Source organism: Panthera uncia, chromosome E3, assembly GCF_023721935.1.
Source record: "Panthera uncia isolate 11264 chromosome E3, Puncia_PCG_1.0, whole genome shotgun sequence".
NCBI lineage: Eukaryota > Metazoa > Chordata > Mammalia > Carnivora > Felidae > Panthera > Panthera uncia.
In genome coordinates, this window is record NC_064815.1 from 23,792,341 (window position 1) to 23,815,505 (window position 23,165).

Consider the following 23,165-nt stretch of genomic DNA (forward strand, 5'->3'; position numbering starts at 1 on the left):
TTTGAGAGACAGAGCATGAACAGGGGAGGGGCAGAGAGAGAGAGAGAGACAGACAGACAGACAGAATCCGAAGCCAGTTCCAGGCTCTGAGCTGTCAGCACAGAGCCCGACACGGGGCTCGAACCCACAAACCGTGAGATCAGGACCTGAGCCGAAGATGGCCACTTCACCGACTGAGCCACCCAGGCGCCCCTGTTCTTGTTTTTTTAATTGAGATCTAATTCCCACACTACAAAAATGACTGGTGTCACTTATGCAATCCAGTAGTTTTTCGAGGAGGTTGTGAAATTATCAACACACTCTAATTCCAGGATGCATTCATCACTCCAGGAAGAAACCCTGTACCCAGCAGCAGTCACTTTCCATCCTTCCCTGTGCCCTGGCAACGGCTAATCTACTCTATTTTGATAGGTTTCCCGTCTTTTTGATTCTTTATCCTGACTTTGTTGCTGACTAGTTTATATGGTAGGTATTGCTAAGCGATCTTTTTTTTTTTTTTAAGTTTATTTATTTTGAGAGAGAGAGGGAGAATACATGCTTGTGTGCACGCGAGGAGAGGGGCAGAGAGAGAGAGAGAGAAAGAGAGAGAGAGAGAGAGAGAGAGAGTGAGGGAGAGAGAGGGAGAATCCCAGGCAGGCTCCACACCGTCAGTGCAGAGCCCGACTCGGGGCTTGAACTCACGATCCGTGAGACCATGACCTGAGCCGAAACCAAGAGTCAGATGCTCAACCTACTGAGCCACCCAGGCGCCCTGCTAAGAGATCGTTTTGGCAATGAAAAATAATTGGGACAGAAAGGAAAATGTATACCCATGATCCGTAAACAGGAACACTGCTGTCTCCACTTCTCACCTCCAAAACGGCTCTTGCTCCAATGACCCATGGCCTGCAGGGTGCCTGCATTTCTCTTGGCCAAGTTTGGCACAGGTGACCGTGCTCCCCTCCCTGAAGCCTCCTCCTTGATGTCTGTGACCCCATACTTTCCTGGTTTCTCACCTTTCTGGTCACTCTGCCACTGCCTGGACCTGACCTCTACATACCAGGGCCCCTCGGCGTCTGGTCTGGCTACTCCTTCTTGTTCCTCTACCCAATGGCCTAATTTTTACATCCAATCCAGACCCTTCTCCTGAACAGCAGACTGGATCTCCACTTGCCTACGGCTCATCTCTGCTCAGCCCTCAAACTCAACACATCCAAGATGGAACCCATCACCTCCCCTTCAAGCTGTCCCCTCTTGGTGAGGGTGCTGCCCCTTCTCTTTAGCTGACAGCGTGGGTGTCCACCTGTCTCCACCCCCACCTCCCTTTTGTCACAGTGACAGGCCCAGTAACCCAGTGAGCACGTGGCACTTCCCTGCCACAGGGCTTGGGTGAGGGATGGACATGGGACTCAATGGGGGCCAATGAGAAGCAAGGGGAGGGCTCAGGGAATTCTAGGAAAGAAACCCCTCGCTCTCTGGAGAAAGGCCGTGGAAAAGCCAGTTCCCACCTCCTTCCTCAAGGCATAGGTGGGATGTCTCAACCTGCTGTGGTCATTTTGCCAGCAAGTGGGAAGCCAGCCTGGGACGATGCCAACATGGTGGAAAGACACCAAGGACATCTCTGAACTGCTGGATCCAGTTGGTCCTGAAGGCCGCCCCACTGCTGGATTTCCCATGCTATGAGTTATGGCTGATTATACTGTCCACAGATGGCCGCCCCAATATTTCTCCCATCCCACGTGCTCCTCTTAACGTCACATCGACACTCCCCCACAGAGAACTGGGGCCTGTGTCCCCTCCCCTTGAACCTGGGCTTGGTGGGGACTTTGTAATGACCTCGACCAATAGAGTATGGCAGAGGTGACGACACACAACCTCTGAGGCTGGGCCACAAAAGGCAACAGCTTCCACCCGGCCGGCAAATCCAGCTGTCCGGGAGTCGCTATGCTGGGGAGCCCACGCAGAGGGACAGCATGGAAATGTGGAGAGATGAGAAAGAATCAGTAGCCGCTATTTTAGGCTGCTCGGTTCGGGGCGATCTGCTCTGTGGTCATAGTAACTGGATCAGGAGCCGATCTACACCCCTGATGGCTGAAGCCAGTGTGACTTTGGTTTTGTTACTCGAGACCATATAGCATCTAACTGCACTGGCCTGTTTTCTCCAAGCCAGGACTCAAACCGGACGCCTGCCTTTCCCTCCCTGCTCGCCCACTGATCCTACTTCTGAAGCTCACCTTGATTCCATCCGCTTTCCTCCGGCATCCCGGCCAGGGCCACCCAGGCCGCCATCACTCCCGCTCCACCCTCCGAGCTGGCCTCCCCACCCTGCCCTCTTGCCCCCATTCACCTTTCTCATGGGGAGCCAGGAACATGCTTTAAAACCACAAAGTGGCAGGGCGCCTGGGTGGCTCAGTCGGTTGAGAGCCCGACTTCGACTCAGGTCATGATCTCACGGTACGTGAGTTTGAGCCCCGTGTCGGGCTCTGTGCTGACAGCTCAGAGCCTGGAGCCTGCTTCGATTCTGGGTCTCCCTCTCTCTCTGCCCTTGCCCTGCTCGTGCTCTGTTTCTCTCAAAAATAAACATTAAAAAAAAAAAAACACAAAAACTACAAAGTGGCTTCTGTCACTTCAGTCCTCACCATAAAATACAAAACCGAGAACACGGTTGCCTCTAAAGGCCCTAGGTGATGGGGTGTCTGTGTTCCGGCCACCTCTACAGGGTCCCTCTCCTGTAGCTCTACTCCCCTAATTCAGCTTTCTGCCCCTTCCTAGGATAAGCCTCAGGGCCTTTGCACGTGCTATGACCTCAGCTGGACTGCCCTTCCTGCATACTCTGGTAGTAACTCCTTACCCACCCCTTCAGTTCTTTTTTTAAAGAGGCCTCTTTCTTTAAAGAGGCCTCCCTGGCTCCCAATTGAAGGTAGGTACCCAAGTTACTCTCTCTTGAGCAGCTTGCTCTTTTCCTGCAAAATTGTGGAACAGAGTCTCATTGTTATTAGATTCTGTGTGTAGCTTTTCTTTTTTTTTTTTTTATGTTTGTTTATTTTTGAGACAGGAGGAGGGGCAGAGAGAGAGGGAGACACAGAATCGGAAGCAGGCTCCAGGCTCTGAGCTGTCAGCACAGAGTCCCAATGCGGGGCTCACACCCAGGGACTGTGAGATCGTGACCTGAGCTGAAGAAGGATGCCTAACCGACTGAGCCACCCAGGCACCCCTATAGTTTTTTGTTTTTTTTTTTTTTAATGTGTATTTATTTTGAGAGAAAGAGAGAGACAGAGAGAGAGAGAGAGAGAGAGAGAGAGAGGGAGAGAGAGAGAGAATCCCAAGCAGGTTCCACGCTGTTAGCACAGAGCCTGACATGAAGCTCAAACTCAAGAATCATGGAGACCGTGACCTGAGCTGAAATCAAGAGTTGGATGCTTAACCGACTGAGCCGCCCAGACACCCCTGTGTGTAGTTCTCGAATTACAAGCCCAGTCTTGACCCCGCTGGTCTACAGTGCCCAAGAGGGCAGGGCCTCTGTTTCTTCGCTACCGTATCCCCAGCGTCTGGCACATAGTAAGTGCTCAAGAAATGCCTGTGAGCGAGCGAATGGTTTCCCCAGAAATGACCACGGCTACCAGCAGGAAGCGTCTGCCTCTCTTCCCGCGGCAGCCAGGCTGCCCTCCCGCCCGGGCACCCCGGGGCTCACCGTATTTCTTATTGAACAGGTCCTGGACTTGCTCCCGCAGCGTGTTGGCGATGTCGATGCGCGAGAGTCGAGCGTCGTAGTTTTCTGCACAGTGAAAAACAATTACGGATTTGAGGCTGTCCAATTAAAAGGCACTTGGGGACTTTTAAGGAATAGGATTGCCTAATTATGGGGAACTCCTCCTCAGAGCAGGCCCCTCAGAGTCCTTCAGAACTAACATCTAGACGGAGATGTAGGTTTTTCCGGAAGGACGCACACTTGTTGTGACAACAGCAACGAGTGGGAAATTTAGTTAACTGTTGACATTTGAAAACCACTAAACCAGTAAATAAGCCTGAGAGGTGAGAGACGGCACGAGGAAGAGCAGGCTAGGAGCAGGGGTTCGGTGGGGAGGGCCACCCCGGGTCCCTCTCTCACCCGGGGTGGGGGCGGGGTATCTGCTAGGGAGCCCATGTGCCAGCCCATGCCATGGGGGCCCCAGACAGGCCCCTGACCTCGAGAGACTGCAGCCTGGCACAGCCCGGGGAGAGAGAGAGGGAGGGAGGGAGTGGACCTCTGGGCAGTCAAGTGGTGGTGGTGGGGGTACGGTGAGGACCCCAGTCCTCTGTGAGGCTGGGTACAAGGAGTCACGGGTGGGGTGGGAGTCGTGAGCGCCCCTCACTGCGGCAAGTTCTGGCTGCCCGGGAGGGAGCGAGAGAGCCAGGGCAGTGAACAGCCGTCCCCCTGGGATTGGGGTCCTATCTCTGGGCCCCCCACTCCCTGGGCTGGTCTCGCTGACCTCACTCTCTCCTCAGAGCCGCAGGGACCACCCAGGGGCCACCCGGGGAACAGCCCACCCTCGGGGACTCATGGCCACACCCCGGAGCTGTCCCAACTCGGCACGTGGACTTCCTGCTTCTGGCTCTCCCCTGCATTTGCTCAAGCTTCTCCCGCCTTCCATCCATCTTCCGCCCCACTCACTGTCCCTCACCCCTTCGTGGCCCAGCCACGGTTCTCCTTGTCCATAGAACCCCCTTGCACTTGGGGACCTCGCCCTTTTTTGGCTTCAGGCATCGAGCACAGCTGACCGCCTCCCCCCGAGGGGACAGTGGGTGCGCTCCTGCACCCTGCCATCCCCCTGCACTTTTAGGGAGACTCTTCTTCCCGCCCCACCTGCCAGCCAGCCTCACTCAGACCCCCAGGCCGTGACGATGGGGGCCAGCCCCTCCCACCCGCAGCCTGGCCCTCCAAACCCAAGCCAGGTCAAGGTCATGGCACTGGGACGGCGGACCCCATCCTGAGCTGCAACCTTACCTTGAAAACCCTGTCTCTTCAGGCTCTCGTCCACAAGAGGGTCCCCGGAATCCCTCTCTGGGGGCGGGGAAGGGGGAGGAGAGAAGCCAGGGTGAACAGCCAGCTCCTGGGACCCGGGGACAGGGGCAGTATCTCTAGGGGGGATCCCGGTGGAGAGGGCAGTGGGGGACGCCAGGGGAGGCGGGACCAGGAAAGAGGAAGAGGGAGAAGGGATGGTGGCAGAGACCTGGGACCCCTCCCACGCCCGGCGGGCTCCTCAGCCCGCGTCCCTGAACGGGGTACCTTGGCTGTCCGCGATGGGCTCTTTGACTCCCTCGGTGAGCAGCTCGGGTCTGGAAAACACCACAGCAGGGTAATCGCTGGGGCCCCTCCGGGCCTTCCTGGTATAGCTTCAGTCCGCACCCCTGGGCCTCAGCTTACCCAGCTGTGCAACAGGCCCTCCCAGCCCTAGACAGCCCAGGTGTGGGGTCCCCGTCCTTCGCCCTTGTCCTGCCGACCCACGTGTGGTACTGGGGGGGCTGTGCTGGGCTCTGAGGACCCCGCCCAGAGGGAGGCCAGCCTGACCCCAACCCATCGTCACTCAGTTCTGCGATGCTTCCCCACGGGGCCAGTTTGAAGTGCAGAAGCAGACGGCAAGATCTCAGAGCGACAGGGCAGGTCCCGGGTCTCCGACTCACACCCGAGAGCTGCCGGGTCACTTGCAGTCGGGGCCTCGGGGACCGACCCCAGCTCTGCACTAATACCTGTATCTCCAGACCCCAAAGAGACCCCCCCAGATGTCATGGCGCGCTCTCTCGACCCCCTTGAGGCGGGTACTATTTCCATCACTCCATTCACAGGATGCGGAGACTGAGCAACATGCCCAGGACCACACAGCGGGATCGGGCAGGGCTCAGAAAAGGCCCCCGCACCGCCTCACGGCCGAGACACCTCCCCACCAGGGCCTCTGCTGTCTCGTCTGACACAGCGGGAGCCCCGCTTGGCTCCTGACTCTCGCAGGTGACAGTGGGGACGTCATTTCACTTTCTGGGACTCAGTTTCCCCATAAGGAGAAGGGGAAGAGGTAGTGGAGAAGTTTCTAAATGCAGCCTGAGGCCTCTTCTGGCCCCTGAGGCTGGGTTCCAAGGCAGGGCTGTGCGTCCTCCTCCCTCAGGCCCTGTGAGCCCAGCTCGGGGCACGTGCTCACGTGCCCACATGCCCGCTGCCAAAAAAGGCAGCAAATCCTCATCCACTGGCCGCCTGACCTGGGGTGGGGGTGCCCTGAGTCTGGCCTTTGGTCTCCCTTCTAGGCAGGGTCTCCTCTGGGCCACTTCTTGGTTACCCCGGTGATGGAGAGCTCATTACCTCTCCCAGCAGCCTCACCCACAGACCCATACTCACACTGAACCCTGGTCCAGCACCCCACCCCCACGACACCCGTCAGGAGATTCGAAGGAGTAGTTTTCCACTACCCGTCCCACTCCATCGTCCCCCCTGGCCCGTCAGCCCTCCTCCAGCCAGCCTGACCTCCCCAACATCCTCAGCCTGCCACAGACTCCAGAACATGCCTCCCTTTCTTTGAGCAGACAGGCCTGCTCTAGCTGGACAAGTCTGCATTACAAACGGCATTTAGAATCCGTGCTATATGATAAAGACTTTGGTCTCTGTCTCTGGTTCCTGGGAGGTAAACTCTCATCTTTGGTTATTTCTCGAGTGACGGGAGCGTCTTCGTTATTATTATTCCTGGTTGGGACCCTGGGATCACACCGAAGTTTCTGCTAGGGAGATGATTTGGGATTCTGGAAGACTGACCACGTGATCAGAGGGCTGAGGCTCTGAGCCACCTGCTATCAGCCCACCCTCCTAATTTCTACAGACTGAGCTCAGTCTCATGGCCAATGACCCGATCGAGCATGCCTATGGAAAGAATCCCAATAATAATCAGGGACACTGAACTCAGGGCTGGAGGGTGACATATGCCCTGATAACATGGGGACCTTGCCTTTAGTGAGTGCCATTTGGCTGGTCCTGGTCAGTATCCTTTATATAAAACGGTAATTGTAATACAGCACGTTCCCGAGGTCTGGGAGTTGTTCTAGCTAATTACTGAACTTGCAGGGAGTTGTGGGAAGCCTCAGATTTAGGACCAGATGCTCAGAAGTGTAGGTGGCCTAGGGATCCTCAAACTTGCAGCTGGGGTCTGAAATGGGCGTGGTCTTGTTGGAGACCATGCCCTGAACCTGTGGCATCTGCTAATGCCCTGTGATCAGGATCAGAACTCACTGTAGCGTTACATCAGCCATAGCCCTCCGTCACGACTCCCGGGTAGCGATTTCCTATCCGTGTGAACCCACCCACGATTTTAAGTTTCCAAAAGGTTTCTAAACTTTGGAGAATTTGATGAAAGCAAGGGGTCCTCTCCCCACAAGAATGCACCAAAGAATATGAACATCTGGCTTACAAGCTCAAGGATCGGGGTGTAAAGAATGCTTTCCGATCAAAAGTTTAGAAAGTTTAATCTGATTTGTGCCAGTTGTAATGACTGGTAGAGGTTGTCCAAAGTATGTCCTCCACAAGGATGTGGAGGTCAAGTACAGGCAGAAAGTGTGTCGGTCAATTACTGATGTCTCCTGCAGGTGATGACTTCTCATATATACAAATGTGCAGTTGACCCTTGACGGACATGCGTTTGAACTGTGTGGGTCCATTCACATGCGGATTTTTTTCCAAAAAATACAGTTCAGTACTGTAAACGCATTTTCTCTTCTGTACATTTTCTGTTTATAAGTTTTTAAAAAAAATTTTGGTGCTTAGTTTTGAAAGAGACAGAGACAGAGCACGAGTCGGGGAGGGGTAGAGAGAGAGGGAGACACAGAATCCAAAGCTCCAGGCTCTGGGCTGTCAGCACAGAGCCCAATGCGGGGCTCGAACCCGCGAACTGTGAGATCATGACCTGAGCCGAAATCAGACGCTCAACCGACTGAGCCATCCAGGCGCCCCTCTGTTTATAAATTTTTTTAAATGTTTATTTATTTTTGAGAGAGAGTGCACGTGCATGTGGGGAAGGGGCAGAGAGAGAGCGGACAGAGGATCTGAAGTGGGCTTTGTGCTGACAGCCCGACTCGGGGCTTGAGCTCCTGAACCGCGAGATCATGACCTGAGCCAAAGTCAGGACGCTTAACCGACTGAGCCACCCAGGCACCCTACTTCTTTACATTTTCTGAACATTTTCTTTTTTCTAGCTTACTTTGTTGTAAAAATATGGTATATAATACATACAACATACAAATTCTTGTTAACTAGCTGTTTATGTTATTGGTAAGGCTTCCGGGTCAACAGTGGGTTATTAGTAGTTACTTTTTTTCTTTTTCCTATTCTTTTTTTATGCCTGATTATAGTTGACATACAATGTTACATTAGTTTCGGAGGTAAGTAGTTAAGTTTTTGGGGAGTCAAAAGTGATACGTGAATTTTCAACTGCATGGGGACTGGGGGGTGTCAGGACTCCTAACCTCCATTTTTTTTTTAATGTTTATTTATTTTGAGAGAGAGTGCACGAACACATGCTTACATGTGTGTGCGTGCACACGAGCAGGGGAGGGGAAGGGAGAGAGGGAGAGAGAGAATCCCAAGCAGGCTCTGCACTCTCAGCAGAGAGCCCTACATGGGGCTCAATCTCATGAACTGTGAGGTCCTGACCAAGAGTTGGACACTTAACCGACTGAGCCACCCAGACACCCCTCTAATCCCTGTACTGTTCAAAGGTCAACTTTATATTTTTATGGGCTGAACTGTATCTCCCCCAAATTTCATATATTGAAGCCCGGACCCCCCCGTACCTTGGGATGTGACTGTATTTGAAGCCAGTGTCTTTTAAAAGGTGGTTAAATTTACATGAGGACGTCGGGCGGACCCTCATCCCCTGACTGGTGCCCTTATAAGAAGAAGGAATTAGGTCACATGGAAAGAGCCACCTGGGAGGTATGTACACAGAGAAAAGGCCATATGAAGGCACAGTGAAGAGGTGACCACCTGCAAGCCAGAGAAAGAGGCCCCCAGAGAAACGCGACCTGCCAGCACCTTGATCTTGGACTTCCGGTCTCCAGAGCCAGGGGAGATAAATGTCTGTTACGCTTTGTTACTGCCGGCCCAGCACGCTAATATGCATATCTACATACATATACATGAGGCACATACATATGCCTTATTCGGATGGAATGCATATACCATAACATTCATCTTTAAAGTACACCAATCTCGGGCATCTGGGTGTTGGTTAAGCATGCGACTTCAGCCCAGGCCATGATCTCATGGTTTGTGAGTTCGAGCCCCGCGTTGGCGCGTTGGAGCCTGCTTCCGATTCTGCGTCTCCCTCTCTCTCTGACCCTCCCCTGCTCACACTCTCTCTTTCTCAAAAATAAATAAACATTAAAAAAAAAATTTAAAGTATACCAATCTGTGGTTTTCAGCACGTTCAAAGTTGTTTATACAGCTGTCCTTCTACCTAATTCTAGAACATTTACATCGCCCCCCAACGCACCCTTTCCTAAAGTAAGATTAAAATGAGACGTGGCTCTTTCTCACTTAATACTCCCAACAGTAGTTTTGCTGAGTTTTAAAATGAGAAATAACAAAGTAAGTACACTAAGCGCTCAGTCTCTTAAAATTACCCAGCAAAGCCTTTGCTCCACAGCCCCAAATGCCATGCCCGGCAAAAGCCATCGCTCTCTCCCACTTGAGCCATTTTCTTTGCTTGGCTTGCAGAAAACTGTAATCAGTTAAACTTACTTTTTATTTTATTTTATTTTAGTTTAGTTTAGTTTACTTTATTTTATTTTACTTTATTTTATTTTATTTATTTTACTTTATTTTATTTTATTTTATTTTACTTTATTTTATTTTACTTTATTTTATTTATTTTGAGAGAGTGGGCGAGTGCAGGGGAGGGGCAGAGAAAGAGAGAGAATCCCAAGCAGGCTCCACATGGTCATTACAGAGCCCGATGCGGGGCTCAAACTCACGAACCGCGAGATCGTGACCTGAACTGCAATTGAGAGTCGGACGCTTAACCGAATGAGCCACCCAGGCGCCCCTAAACTTACTTTTTAAAACTGATATATTTTAAAAGACGTGAAATCCTTATCCAGGCAACCACATGAATTTCTCTCAAAAGCTAAGAGAGAGAAGTCAACTCAAAAGGCTGTGCACTGGACCGCTGCATTTGAAGGACATTCTGGAAAAGGCGAAATGATGACAGAAGGTCGATCGGCAGTTGCCAGGGGCTCTAGGGTGGCCAACAAAGGGACACGGGAAATTTTGGGGGTGATGGGACTGTTCTGTATCCTGATTACAGTGGCGGTTATACGACTGTAAGAGCTTGTCAGAGTTCAAAGAGGGTACACTTAAAAAGGGCGAGGGGCGCCTGGGTGGCTCAGTTAGTCGAGCCTCCGACTCTTGATTTCCGCTCAGGTTACGACCTCTCAGTTCATGAGTTCGAGCCCCACAACGGGCTCCATCTGGCAGCACACGGCCTGCTTGGGATTCTCTTCTCTCTCTCGGCCCCTCCCCTAAGTCTTTCTCTCTCTCAAGGTAAATAAACAACTTTTTTAAAAAAAGGGTGAATTTTGCTGAATATGAATTAAACCCTAACACACCTGATGCTAGAAAAAAACAAACCCATCTTGATCGAGTACTTACAGGGCACCAGGCCCTTGGCTGAGCCTTGACCTCCACACTGCCGCTCTGGGAAGCGTATGGTGCTTCCCATTGGACACCCCGAGCAGCTTGCCCAAGGTCACGGGCAGTAACAGGAGGTACAGACTCAGCCCCAGGAGACCGAGTGTCACCAGGCTCATCGGCCTCCCTTTCTAAGTATAAAGGGGCACAAAAAAATGCTCGTGAGCACAGGAGAAAGGCTGTCCCTGCACTAAACATCGAACCAGGTCAGCTTACCGAGGAGACGCTCTTGACTTGGCTCCTACCTCCGAGGCTTTCAGGTTCTCGATTTGGAGGGAGGGACGGGGCAGGCAGCCCCCATGTGTCCCTTCCCTCCTGAATGTGGACATTCAGGACATTTAGGTCCCAATGCCCTGTCCCCACCCTGACGTATGCCCTGCCCAGGGGGTGAGTTTTGGGTATCCACCCACCAGAAGGCCCCCCCTCCACGCACCTCAAACACAACACGCGTCAGATTGACTCCTGACGGCAGCCTCCACCCCTTCCATCTCAGAGAATGGATTACCGCCCCCCCAGGGGATCAGCCTTGACGGAGTCATTCGGGCCCCCCTTTCGCTCCCACCCCACGGCCAACATGTCAGCAAATCCCGACAGCCCGTCTTCAGAATGCTGCCTGAACCTGAACTTCTCACCAAGCTCCTACCCTGTCCATGGGGCCAGAGGAAAGCCTCCTCGCTGGTCCCTGCTGCTGCCCCTGCCCACAGTCCCCAGGTCGCCCTCCACCTCATTTAAAAAAAAAAAAAAAAAGACCAGATCATGTCATATTCTCCTCCGAATCTTCCAGCGAGTTCTCATTAAATGTAAAATAAAATCCGAACTCTTGAAGCCTGTCCGAGACCCTGCATGATCCAGCCCCTGCTCCCTCCCAGGCTTTACCACTCTTTCCTCCCTCAGTCTGCCTAGTCACACCAGCACCTCACTAGTCTTCAAACATGTGAACGTGCCCCTGCCTCAGGGCCTTTGCACCTGCCGCTCCCTCTGCCTGAACGCCCTTTCGCCAGATATCAACATGCCTTGCTTCCTTAAATAGGTTCCTCCTGCCCCTCTCTGCCCCCTGACCCTGTGTCATAGCGTTCGCCTTTGCCCGACATTATATGGTAGTTTTAGTCAATGAGACTGGCCAACTCAAGGGTAGAACTCAGCATTTGCTGCTTCTCACAACCTGCACATGGCTGGCACTCAAGATGTACTTGTTGAAGGAAGGCACCACATGTCCATTATTTGGGTCCCTCGGAGCACCCCCTTCCTTGTTCCTCCTGGTGCAAACCAGGCCCCGGGGGAGGGCGCCCTGCTCCACACCCCGTCACCCGCCTGCCACTCTAGGCACAAAGGCTGCCGTGAATCTCCCAATTTGGGGGGCCATCTACTCCCCCAGGGAGGGGGGACAAACTCTTAAGACTCTCCTCTTTCTTGCCACTTTCAACCAAACCAAGCCTAAATTTACGTGATGTAACAGCAGCAACAAACAGGTCACCCCAGACACCCCTCCCCGCCTTAAATCAGTAGCTGCCTCCACCTTTTCCTCAGGGATTTTATATCTGAGTTGGGCACACAGGCTGGATCCCCTGGCGCTCCACTGGGCCCTCGAAGGCAAAAACAAGGGTGCCTGGGCGGTTATCTCACGGCTTTGTGGATTCAAGCCCCATGCTGGGCTCCGCACTGACAGTGTAGAGTCTGATTGGGATTCTCTCCCTCCCTCTCTCCCCATCCTCCCCACTGGCTCTCTCTGTCTCTCTCAAAATGAACAAACTTAAAAAAAAAAAAAAAAAAAAAAGACAAAAATGAGACGATTTTTCCCCCCACAATTTGGTGCTTCTCCCAGGCGCCGGGCAAGCCCGGAGGGCCCCCCCATGGACGCGGCCGGCCCTTACCTCTTGATGACAAACTGGATGCTGTTGCTGGCTTCCAGGATCTTCCGGAGCTTGGCGATCCCAAAGCAGTTGGGCCTGCGGAGGGAGATGCCTTCAGGCAGCCCCACCACAAACAGCTCCTCCGGATACATCAGGAACTTGGAGTAGGGCACCTTGACGGGCTCCGAGATGCCAATGGCCTTGGCTGCGGAGACACGGCTGCTGTAGGGCCACCCAGGGCTACGGGGGCTATGAGCCTCCGCGCTAGCCTCCCGCGTCTGTGCGGGGTGTGTGCACGCGCGCGCGCGTGTGTGTGTGCGTGCGCGCGCGCAGGGGCGAGGGCTCTCGAGAGTCAGGTGTTAGTTGACCCTCCGACCCTCCTGAGAGATGGATACTGTTACCCCCAGTCTGCAGGTAAGAGACCAGGAGCTCAGAGGGGACATGATTCAGTGGCAGAGCCCCAGGGCTGCAGGGTGTGAACCCGAGTCAGTGGGACCCCCAAACCCACACATAGTCAGTGCCCTCATGCACTGAAACCACTGATGGCTGGTGACACCTGGCATTGGCTCCACCCAAGCCCCCTATCCCCTGTGCTGCTGGTACGGCCTTCCAGAGTCCCCCTCCCACCAGAAATAACCCCCAAACTCTGTGTGGCCCAGCACCGCAGCTTAGGAATGGGATAGGTTGGAGACCCAGGCCAGCCACTCACTGCCACTAACGCTCAGACAAGCCGAATCATCTCCCCAGGCCTTACTTTTCCTCATCTGTAAAATGGGTATGAGGACACAAGGGTTTTGTGGGATGGGAGAGCTCATGTGAAACCCCTAGCCAGTGCCCGGCAAACCACTGGGGCCTAACAAAAGAATAGCCTCCTCTCCCCTCCCATACCCTCTTTCCTGGACTCCCAAGTAGGAAAGTCCTTGCTATGTAAGAGTTCTCCTGAGGACCCTGGATGAGGCTGTCTGTGAGAACAGAAGAGCGGTCACTGCAGTGAACAGAATGGGCTCTCCAATGTGCGGCTGAGGCAGACCGAGGGAGCGTGTGGATGAAGAAGGCTGGGGGCCGTGTTTTGGGGGGGAGGGCAATGCCTCAGTTTCCCTGGGTGTCCCCATCCCCTTCCCAGTGCGCCCCAGCCCCCGCCCCCCCCGCCCCTCCCTCCCTTGCCCCTGTGCAGGGAGCAGCGGGGCCCAGAGTCCCTCTGAAAACAGGGCGGCTGGAAGGAGGGCCGGCCGCCCTGGGCCTGTGCGGCTCCTTGCTCACCGTATCGCGTGTTGAAGAGCAGTTCCACCTGCTTCCGCAGGGGCCGGATCACGTCACCGTGGCTGTCTGGAAGGCAAAAGGCAGCCTGTTGGGCCTCCCCAGGGGCAGCAGGACCCCGCTCCTCAGCTCATGTCCCAGCTCTGCCAGCACCAAGAATGACCCCGCATTGGGACCTTGGAAGGGGGGGAAGGCCGGGTGGCGGCGGCGGGTAACCTCTTTCCCCAGAAATGGCACCCCCAGACTGGTCCGCAGGGTTCCCAAACTCAAACGTCTGCTCTTAAAGTCGGGTCTAAGGTACCACCAGGGCTGAATGGTGATTTGGAAGATTTTGGCAATTTTGCGGCCGAAGAATGACCAGAGACCTTTCTAAGGGTGTGTCTGTCACTCTAGACCAGCTCGGGAAGTGACTTAGCTAGTGGCGGAATGGTAAGCCTGTAAATTGAGTATGCTGCCACCAGGTGGCAGTGGAATTTTCTATCCCTGCCCCTGGTCAGGCTGGGTTTGGGGAAATGACCATTCTCTCCTCTCACAGCCACTCATTCCGTTCCAGGGGCAGAAACCCCCAAGAGGAAACACACACACATCCCCACTCTGACCTCTCTTCCTGCACACTACTCTCACTCAACAGGAAGGGAATGAGCCGTGTTCCTGAGAATGAGCCGGTCTGTTGGACACAAAGCCAATTTTATGCTTTCCGGCCTCCATTCTACTTGCTCAGTCTCCAGACTTAAAACCTTTGTGAAAGAAGCATGGTGTGTATAAAAACAAAGAGAATGCTCTGCATTTCGCGCACCAGAAAGAGCTGCTTGTACCTCTGACCAGGTGCCTCCTAGTTCTAGAAGACACATCTGTAAACTCTTCCCACCTTTAGGAAGCCCACAGGACCCTCACCTCCAACGGGGTGTCGGAAAGAACCGGAGACAATGGGGAGAGGAAGGGCGGGGGAGGCGAGGAGAGGTGGGGTGTGACGGGGGAGGTGGACAGAGCCTCACCTTCTGTGGGCCTCTCCTCAGGCCGCGGGTCCTCGCTGGGGCCTTTCTCTGAAAGAGAACAGAGGGTGCCAGGAAGCCACGTGCATCATCTGCTGGGCCCTGTGCTGCAAAAGTCAGGCCGGACAAGTGGGGGGCGTAGAGCACAGCATGGCAACTCCCCAGGTGGGGTTGGGGACCCTGACCCTGCACAGGGACTAAACTTGCCCTCCTTGTGAAGGCACGAGGAGGGCACGTTCAGAGACCAGGTGTCGGAGCACATTTGGTACCTCTGGGGACCAGACCCGAGTCAGTCCGTTCTTTCCACGTGCTGGGTTCTGTTCTAGGCACTGAGGACACACGGGAACAAGACAAACCCTGTCCTGCTGTGACGCCAGATAGAACATGTAATGCCAGTCAGCAGTGATGCCGTAAGAGAAGCAGTTGGATGAGGGGACAGAGGGGGAGGGCGAGTGGGGACCTATCCTGGGTCAGGTGGTCCAGGGGGCTCTCTGATGAGATGGCACTGACCTTGGCCTAAGCTCCCAGCTCGGACCCAGCCTCGTCCCCAGGAAGCGAGGACATGATGAGTGAGCAACTCGAAAGGTGGGTGGTAAAGCTGCATGGGGGTGAGGGCTCCTGGTGGCCAGGGTGGGGGGGAAGGGCTGAGGAGAGGGGGCTTCCTGCAGGAGGGGGATACCTGCCTGGATACGAGGGTCTATGATACGAAAAGCAACAGGGGGGGAGCAGGGAGGGAAGAGCAGCTTGGGTGGGGGGTAAACTGAGATTTTGGCTGCAGGAAGAAGTACATGTACGTGGATGGGGGGGGGGTGCTGGGGCGAGGGGGCAGGCACACCGCGGGGCCTCCCTGAGCAGCGGCCCATTTTTGCCAGGGTTTGGAGGAAGGAAGGCATCGGGGATTTTCAACACTTGAAACAACCGGAAGGAGGCTATCATCTGGGAAGCCCGCTGGCACTTTGGGCGGCCAGGTGCTTTCACATGCGGGACTGACCCTTCACGACGTGTAGCGGAGCTGGAAAGTGGTGGAACAGGTGGACCCCAGGCCTGCCACACTCCCGGCCGGTGCCCGTCTGCTCCCCCGCCAACTCCTGCAGGGAGCACTTGGGGACAGAGGGATACAGGGTGCTGTCCCCGGTCCCGGACAGGATCGTGAACAGGAAGGAAAGGGGATGATCCTGGGGAGAGCTGCCAAGAGTCAAAATTCGCTCAGGATGGAGGGAAAGTGAGCCTGCGTCTGGGATCACTGGACAAACCCAAAGTTTGGGGCTCAGCTCCGAAGGAGCTGAAAGGTTCTGGAGGGTTTCACCTATGCTCAGCTGACTTGAAAAGGTAGAGGGCCAGCCCTGGGCACCCTGTGGGCAGTGGGTGCTGGGCCCTCTTGACTCTGCACGAAGGATTTACTCTGGCTGCAGTGACAACCCCAGCAAGCTGTGGTCCAGCACAACAAACCGCCTGGAAACGGCTCTCGACCAATGACACAGGGCGATTTAGAGGATCACTATCCCAGCTCCCTCCTCACTTGGCTGCCTAACTCCAACGCGTGCTTTACGTGGCTCTCTGGTCCCGTGGCTCAGTGGTCCGCAGCGGTAACGGGCCTCGTAACACTTCCTGCCTCCCACCCCACGCCGGCACACCTGGATCTCCTCCCAAATAGACGCATGCAAGCAAAGCCTTATCTCAGGGTCAGCTTCTGGAAGGTCCTGCGGTTTGTGCCATTTCTAGAGGAAGAGGGGGGCGGACAGGGAGAGAGGAGTGTGGTGGGACCGGCAGGGCCACCAGGGGATTTCCCTGGGCAGGGACCTGTGACAAGAGGAGCCAGGTAACTATCAGTCCCAGGTGAAGGGAACCGCCCAGTGTGAATCTAGAGCACCAATGAAGGTTACGAGGTGGTCCAGAGGGACACGAAGCCAGAGGGAGACCTGGCCAGGGAGTCCGTCCCTGCTGCGAGCTGTCCGTGTGCCGTCTTCCCGGCAGGATCAACAATCTGGAGAGCTGATAGGGATAGGACCAGCCCCAGCTCCCCACCGAATCCAGGCATCTTCAGCCCCACTATGGAGGGGCTTAAACTGGGGGGGCACCTGGAGGGCTCAGTCGGTTAAGCATCCGACTTTGGCTCAGGTCATGATCTCACGGTTCGTGGGTTCGAGCCCCAAATCAGGCTCTGTGCTGACAGCTTGGAGCCTGGAGCCTCCTTCAGATTCTGTGTCTCCCTCTCTCTGCCCCTCCCCAGCTTGTGCTCACTCTCTCTCTCTCACTCTCTCAAAATAAATAAATAAGCATTGGGAAAAAAAAAAAAAAAAGGAAGGAAACTAAGCTGGGTCGACTCCTAGGGGCTCTGACCCATGTGCGTTGGGGTCCCAAATACCAAACGTGGGGAACTTGCCGGACTCTCCACCCAGACATTGGAGGCTGGGCTATTTACCCTGAACGAGCCCAGTCACGTGCTCACCGCCCCCCCCCCCCCCGCCCCGTTTTCAACAGCGAATAACCGGAAATAGCCTCAAGAAATGATCAACGACACGCAAATACCATGGTGCCGTAGAGAGACGGCCAAAGCACCAGCTTGTGCAAAAGAGTAGCAGCATCTACATCCTACATCTAAGGATGTAGCATCTAAGTCCTACATTAGGACTTAGCAATGTGCAGAAAGAAAAGACACATGAAGTATGGATGCTAAACTAATAGCTGCCCAAGGAGGGGGCAATGCAGCTTTCCCTGCACGGTTCTATAGCATTTATTTTACAATGCACACGTGCAACCAGAAAAACACATGCCTGGACACACACACACCCTTCTGATCCACGGTGGTCCTGAAAACCTTCAAATCTTCACACTTGACCAGTGCCGAGCGGGGTGCTTTGAAAGAAGCCTTGGGTCGGCAGCCCAAGGCCAGGCCTCAGGTTCCCACTCAGTCAAACCAAAGAAGAGAAGCCTTTCCGATAGAAATGGACCAGGGTAGGGGTGCCTGGGTGGCTCCGTTGGTTAAGCGTCCGACTTCGGCTCAGGTCATGATCTCACAGTCCGTGAGTTTGAGCCCCACGTTGGGCTCTGTGCTGACAGCTCAGAGCCTGGAGCCTGTTTCGGATTCTGTGTCTCCCTCTCTCTCTGACCCTCCCCACTCACACTCTGTCTCTCTCTCAAAAATAAATAAACGTTAAAAAAAAAAAAAAAGAAAGAAAGGAATGGACCACAGCCATACGGGTCCACGGCCGCCCAGCCCCCCTGGCGTCCAGACCTGAGACAGACACCCACGGTCTTCTCTAACAGCGCTGTGAACACAGCCAGGTGCCGTGCGACCTTAGCGGCCGGGCCGCTCTGTCCGCTCATCCTGAGCCTCCACAGTTTCTCCAAGACTGCTACCAAGTCCGGTCCTACCCGGCCCATCGAGAATATTCTTTCTTCATTTCCAAGGTATTAAAAGCACATCATAACCGATGGAGGGAATTCCGAAAAAGATAACTCGCTTAACCTAACATAGCTACTGTTCTCGCCGATCCTCTGCTTTGTTTATTGAACCAGTGATTATGTCTTCAACGGTTGCAAACAGCAGCCCTGTGCCCTCACATGCTCCCCGCCTTGTTGCCTATTTTTGGTGGCTGCTGACAGCCCGTCAGGAGGATGCCATCAACAGCTCCCCGGACAGGTGGGCTGGCCCTTTCCAGGTTTTCGCCGCTACCAGTAACATGGCCACGAACGTCTCTGTGCAGAAAACGGTGTCCGTATTTCAGATGATTTCCTAGGACTGGACCCCTGGAACTACCGACATCACTCATTTTGATGGCTCTTGCAGCTGACAAATTTCTTTAAAAGGCAACTCGGGGATGCACATTCTTCCCAGGACTAGGAGCACCCAGTTCCCAGTATGCTCCATGGAGGTTCTGCCCAACTAAGGGGTGCAAAAGAGATGCCCCTTAGTCCGAGCCCTCGTCTCTCAGAGGCCGCACGCATCTGTTTTGCTGGCTGTCGCTTTCTTTTTTTGTACAATCATCCGTTCACGTTGTGGTGGACACTGGGACGTCCCGCTCCGGTCCCCTTCGAGGAAATGCTTGTTGGCCCAGCAGCAGGGAATGTGGGCAGCTGGCGGCAGGTGCCCCCGTGAGGGGCGGCTCCCATCCCACAACTGGTTGAGGATGTCCCAGCCCAACTCGGAACAACCCCAGGGGGCCATTCTGGCTCTAGAGTTTCCCATGGTGCTGGCAGATGCCGTTGCTGGGGCTCCATCACGGCTCTAACTCCCCAGCGGCAACCTTCCCAAACTTCCATCCCCTGTCTTACATAGATGCATCTAATGACCCCCCCACACACATTAAACTCCATCCCAGAGTCCGTCCCCCGGGGAACCCTGCCCATGACATGGTCCTCGGGTTGTGAATGTTTCCTGTGGATTCCAGCCCGGTGTTCTGGCCACTGACGGCCATGGGGAACATCACTCCTCGGTGCACCGTCCATTCTTTCTGGAAACTGCATCGTCTTGCTGTCTGAACCGCCTTCACCCAACTGATAAAAAAAAGAAGGAGGACCGAGCCCAGCAGGACACCGTGGGAAAGCTCCCCCAGGAGGAGGCTGGAGTCCCCGTGCAGCCCTGCGTCCCCAGCTGGCCCACAGTCAAACCCAGATCCCGAGCCAACTCAGTCCCAAAGAATGAGCCCACGCTGCCTGGCTCCCTTCTAATGGTCCAGTCATCTGTGCGGAAATCTGTTTCCGAACCGAGCCTGGGACAGGTGCACCTGTTTGCAGTTTGGACAAACCGTCCTCTGGAAGTCTGTTTCCCATGGCCGGCTCATCCTCTGTCCCCCCATGACTTCTAGGCGCTGTGGACAGTGGATCTTACGTATTGTCCGCCTGGGATCCAATTCCTCAGAAGCTGGAGACCTCCACTCCATCACAGCGGCTCTGTAGACCCTATCCCCTCACTGAGTGGGACTCCCAGGTCCTGCTCAGCTTTCCTGTTTCCAGGCCATTCTAACAGAGAAGAAGGACGCGGACACCGAGCAGAGACGTTCTGCTTCCATTCGGTCACCAATTAACACGGCCCCATCCTCCTGGGCCAGCCGGAAACCTCCTGTATTTCTCCAGTCATGAATCTGTTTTTGGTTGGGGAAAAAATTTTAAGTGCAGAAAAGCATACAGAATGTCATAACAAACACCCATGTATTCACCAGCTGGAAAGGATATATGTTAGCATTTGTCATATTTGCACCTAATTTTTTTTACATGTTTATTTTTGAGAGAGAGAGAGAAAGACAGAGAGAGAGACAGAGAGAGAGTGAGAGAGACAGAGAGAGAGAGAGAGAGAGGGATTGCACCAAGGAGGGACAGAGAGAGAGGGAGACAAAGAATCCGAAGCAGGCTCCAGGCTCTGAGCTGTCAGTACAGTGCCCGATGAGGGGCTCGAACCCATGAACCATGAGATCATGACCCGAGCCGAAGACGGACACTTAGTCGACTGAGTCACCCAGGCACCCCCTGCCCTAATTTTTTAAATAAAACATTAAATCACACCGTTTTTATGTTTCTAGACTTTCATAAATTCTGTATCTCCCCTACCCTTCTGCACTTGCTTTCCACACTGAACCTTACATTTTTGAGACCTCTTTGCACCGTTTGTTTATTTATTTTGTTTTCCTGTTGTTACATAATCTCTACACCCAACGTGAGGCTCAAACTCAACGACCGCGACATTAAGAGTCGCACGCTTTACCAGCTGAGCCAGCCAGATGCTTCTGTGCTAGTCATTTATTTATTTTATTTACTTTAATTTTTTTTTAATTTTAGAGAGAGAGTGCACGAGCAGGGCAGAGGGGCAGAGGGAGAGAGAGAGAATTCCAGGCAGGATCCACGCTGCCTGGAGCCCAATGTGGGGCTCAAACCCACGACCCTGGGATCATGACCTGAGCTGAAATCAAGAGGCAGATGCTCAACCAACTGAGCCACCCAGGCACCCCTGGGCTGCTCACTTAAGTGCCATATGGTAGCCTTAAGCACCCCCACTGCCCCCCCTCCCCAATGAGGCCTACACGGGGCATCACACACATGGGAAACAAACAAAAGCCAGTCCCCTCCTTCAAGTTTCATGGTCTGGCCCTGCATCCTTTACTACAGAGATTTCCAAATTTGAATCATTTGAGTACTAACGTCATTTTCTGCCGTACCCGTGAACCCTGTGTACTATATATTTTACGTACTATTTGTTTCGTCTTTGTGATAATCAACTTCTAAACTTTACCTATGAAAATTCTTATTTTTCCCATCTATAATAATCACAGAATGTCTGTTAATAATGCTTTGAGATGGGAGTTGGGCACCTGAGATTCATTAAATAACTCTTTTCACTTTTGGGTGTTTTTGAACACTTCCAAAATGAAATTAAAAAGACAAAACACAGAGAATACCGCACCCTCCCCACAGCTGTCTACCTGCTGAACCACTCCTCTTGGCTAGGACAGCACAATAGACTGTGTCTGCCTTTGTTCTCATTCTTCCGTGGTTTATTCTCAACCCCACAGTCAGAGCAAATACTGTCAAAATGTCCCTCACGAGCTCCAACCACCCCCCCATGAGAAATTTCTGTCTCGTCAGAGTCAAGCCCTCACTCCTTCCTTCGACGTACTCGCCCTGCATAACCCACACCATCACCTACCTCCTTGACCTCGCCTTCCCTAACTCACTCTGCTCCAGTCACCCGGGCCTCCTTGCTTCTCCTTGAACATGCTGGATGTAACCCACCTCAGGGCCTTTGCACACGCCGGTCCCACTGCCTAGAAAGCTCTTTCCTGACGTCCAATGGCTCCCCCCTCCTTCAGTTCTTTGCTCCAACGGCACTCTCTTAGCGAGCTCCTCTCTGACCACCCAAGGCCTGTAATAACCACCGCACGCCCACCCCCTCACACTTCCCCCTCCTGGCTTGTTCTCCCCCGACTGCATTTACCACCATCTGACTTCCTACTTTACCTATTGATTTCTTTACTCTTTGTCTCCCTACACTAGGAGCACAGGGACCTTGGTGTTTGGTATACATACGTCTCTGTCCCCAGCACCTCCTGGTACACAGTAGGTGCTCAATAAATACTTGTTGAACAAACGAACACATTAATTCACATGGGGGTTCCTGGGAACAATGCAGAGGCCAGACAATGTAAACCAAGGCCTACTTCAAGTTTCCAGAAAAAAATCTGGCCTGTACAGGGAGTCAGGCATACCCTGGGTTTTCTCTAAGTCAATAGCAAGGAAAGCCTGGGGGCTTCCTGGCCCACCCCTCCCAGTACGCCCCAGGGAGTTGGGGCCCTAGCCCGTTTCTTACCAGTCAGCATCTCCATCCCATAACCAGAATCTTCCGAGGGCAGATGCCCAGGCATTGAGTCTGTCATTTCCTCAGAGGCTGGCGAAGGGTCTGGGAAATGACAACAGCATCTTCTGTCTATCCTACCCTGTCACGGTCCCCCAGGGACCCCCCCCAGAGCAGGACCCTTAAGGAAGCCGTGTCCTAGAAGTCTGGGAGGACAGCTTTAGTGACCAGTTGTGCCAGAGGCCAGGCAGGTGCCTGAGGGGTGTGGGACCCCACGCTGAGCCTCCAGAGACCAAATACGCTCTCTTCTTCACAGATGTGGAAACTGAGGCACAGGGGGTTCTAAGTCTGGAATCAAATGCAGGCCCTCTTATTCCTATACCTTTTCTTCTCCTCCCTCCTGCCTACAAACCCCAGGGGAGCCAGGCCTGAGCAGGAAGGTCGGAGGGGGGGAACTTCAGGAAGGTCTTGGAGCTGAGAGACATTCCCAACACAGAGGGCAGACATGGCTGCAGGAAGCGCAGGTGATACCCACCGCTGCTCGCAGGGTCAAACTAGAGAAACAGCAGCCTGGAGACCCCTTCTTGGCCCTCGGGAGACAGAGAGGACAGCCGGGGAGGGGACATGGTGGTTCTGGCAGGTCCAGGAGCTCTGCTCTGGGAGCTGCTCGATTCCTATAGGTTCAGGCTGGGCAGGCTGGGTAGGAGGGTCAGCCCTTCAGACACCTGTTCCTTACCTGGGACAGTGACCTGAATGATATCTAGATCTTCTGGTTCGATTTTAATGGGCCTCAGCCCACTCAGCTCCCCTGACGTTCCTGTGAAGAGGAAAGGAGGGGTCAGGTGTGGGTGGGTGCGAGCTGGGCTGGGCAAAGCGAACTGATTCTGGAGCATTCCTGTGTCTGTGACTTGTTAGTAGGGCCCCGGGAAAAGTCAGGCTGGCCCCAAGCTCCTGCCCAGACCAGGAGTGGAGGGTCAAGCAGGCCCTCAGGCCCGTCCTGGTGTCTCTAGTTTATAGGCTCGGCAACTGAGGCACACAGAGGAGAAGCCACTTGTCACAGAGTAGTGGTAACGCCAGAATCCAGGTCTCCTGACATCCCCCCC

At 54.0% G+C, this 23,165-nt stretch overlaps 1 protein-coding gene across 1 annotated transcript in view; it reads right to left on the bottom strand.

Moving 5' to 3' along the window:
- Positions 1-23,165, bottom strand: part of GTF2IRD1 (GTF2I repeat domain containing 1) — a 115,092-nt gene that overhangs the window by 31,068 nt on the left and 60,859 nt on the right. Inside the window, exons 12-19 of the mRNA XM_049639380.1 lie at positions 22,799-22,973; positions 22,078-22,167; positions 14,781-14,828; positions 13,789-13,854; positions 12,550-12,733; positions 5,246-5,295; positions 4,964-5,020; positions 3,671-3,754 (exon numbers count right to left, since the gene is read on the bottom strand). Of these exons, the coding sequence (XP_049495337.1) occupies positions 3,671-3,754; positions 4,964-5,020; positions 5,246-5,295; positions 12,550-12,733; positions 13,789-13,854; positions 14,781-14,828; positions 22,078-22,167; positions 22,799-22,973 (754 nt within the window). The remainder of the gene's footprint in view (positions 1-3,670; positions 3,755-4,963; positions 5,021-5,245; positions 5,296-12,549; positions 12,734-13,788; positions 13,855-14,780; positions 14,829-22,077; positions 22,168-22,798; positions 22,974-23,165) is intronic.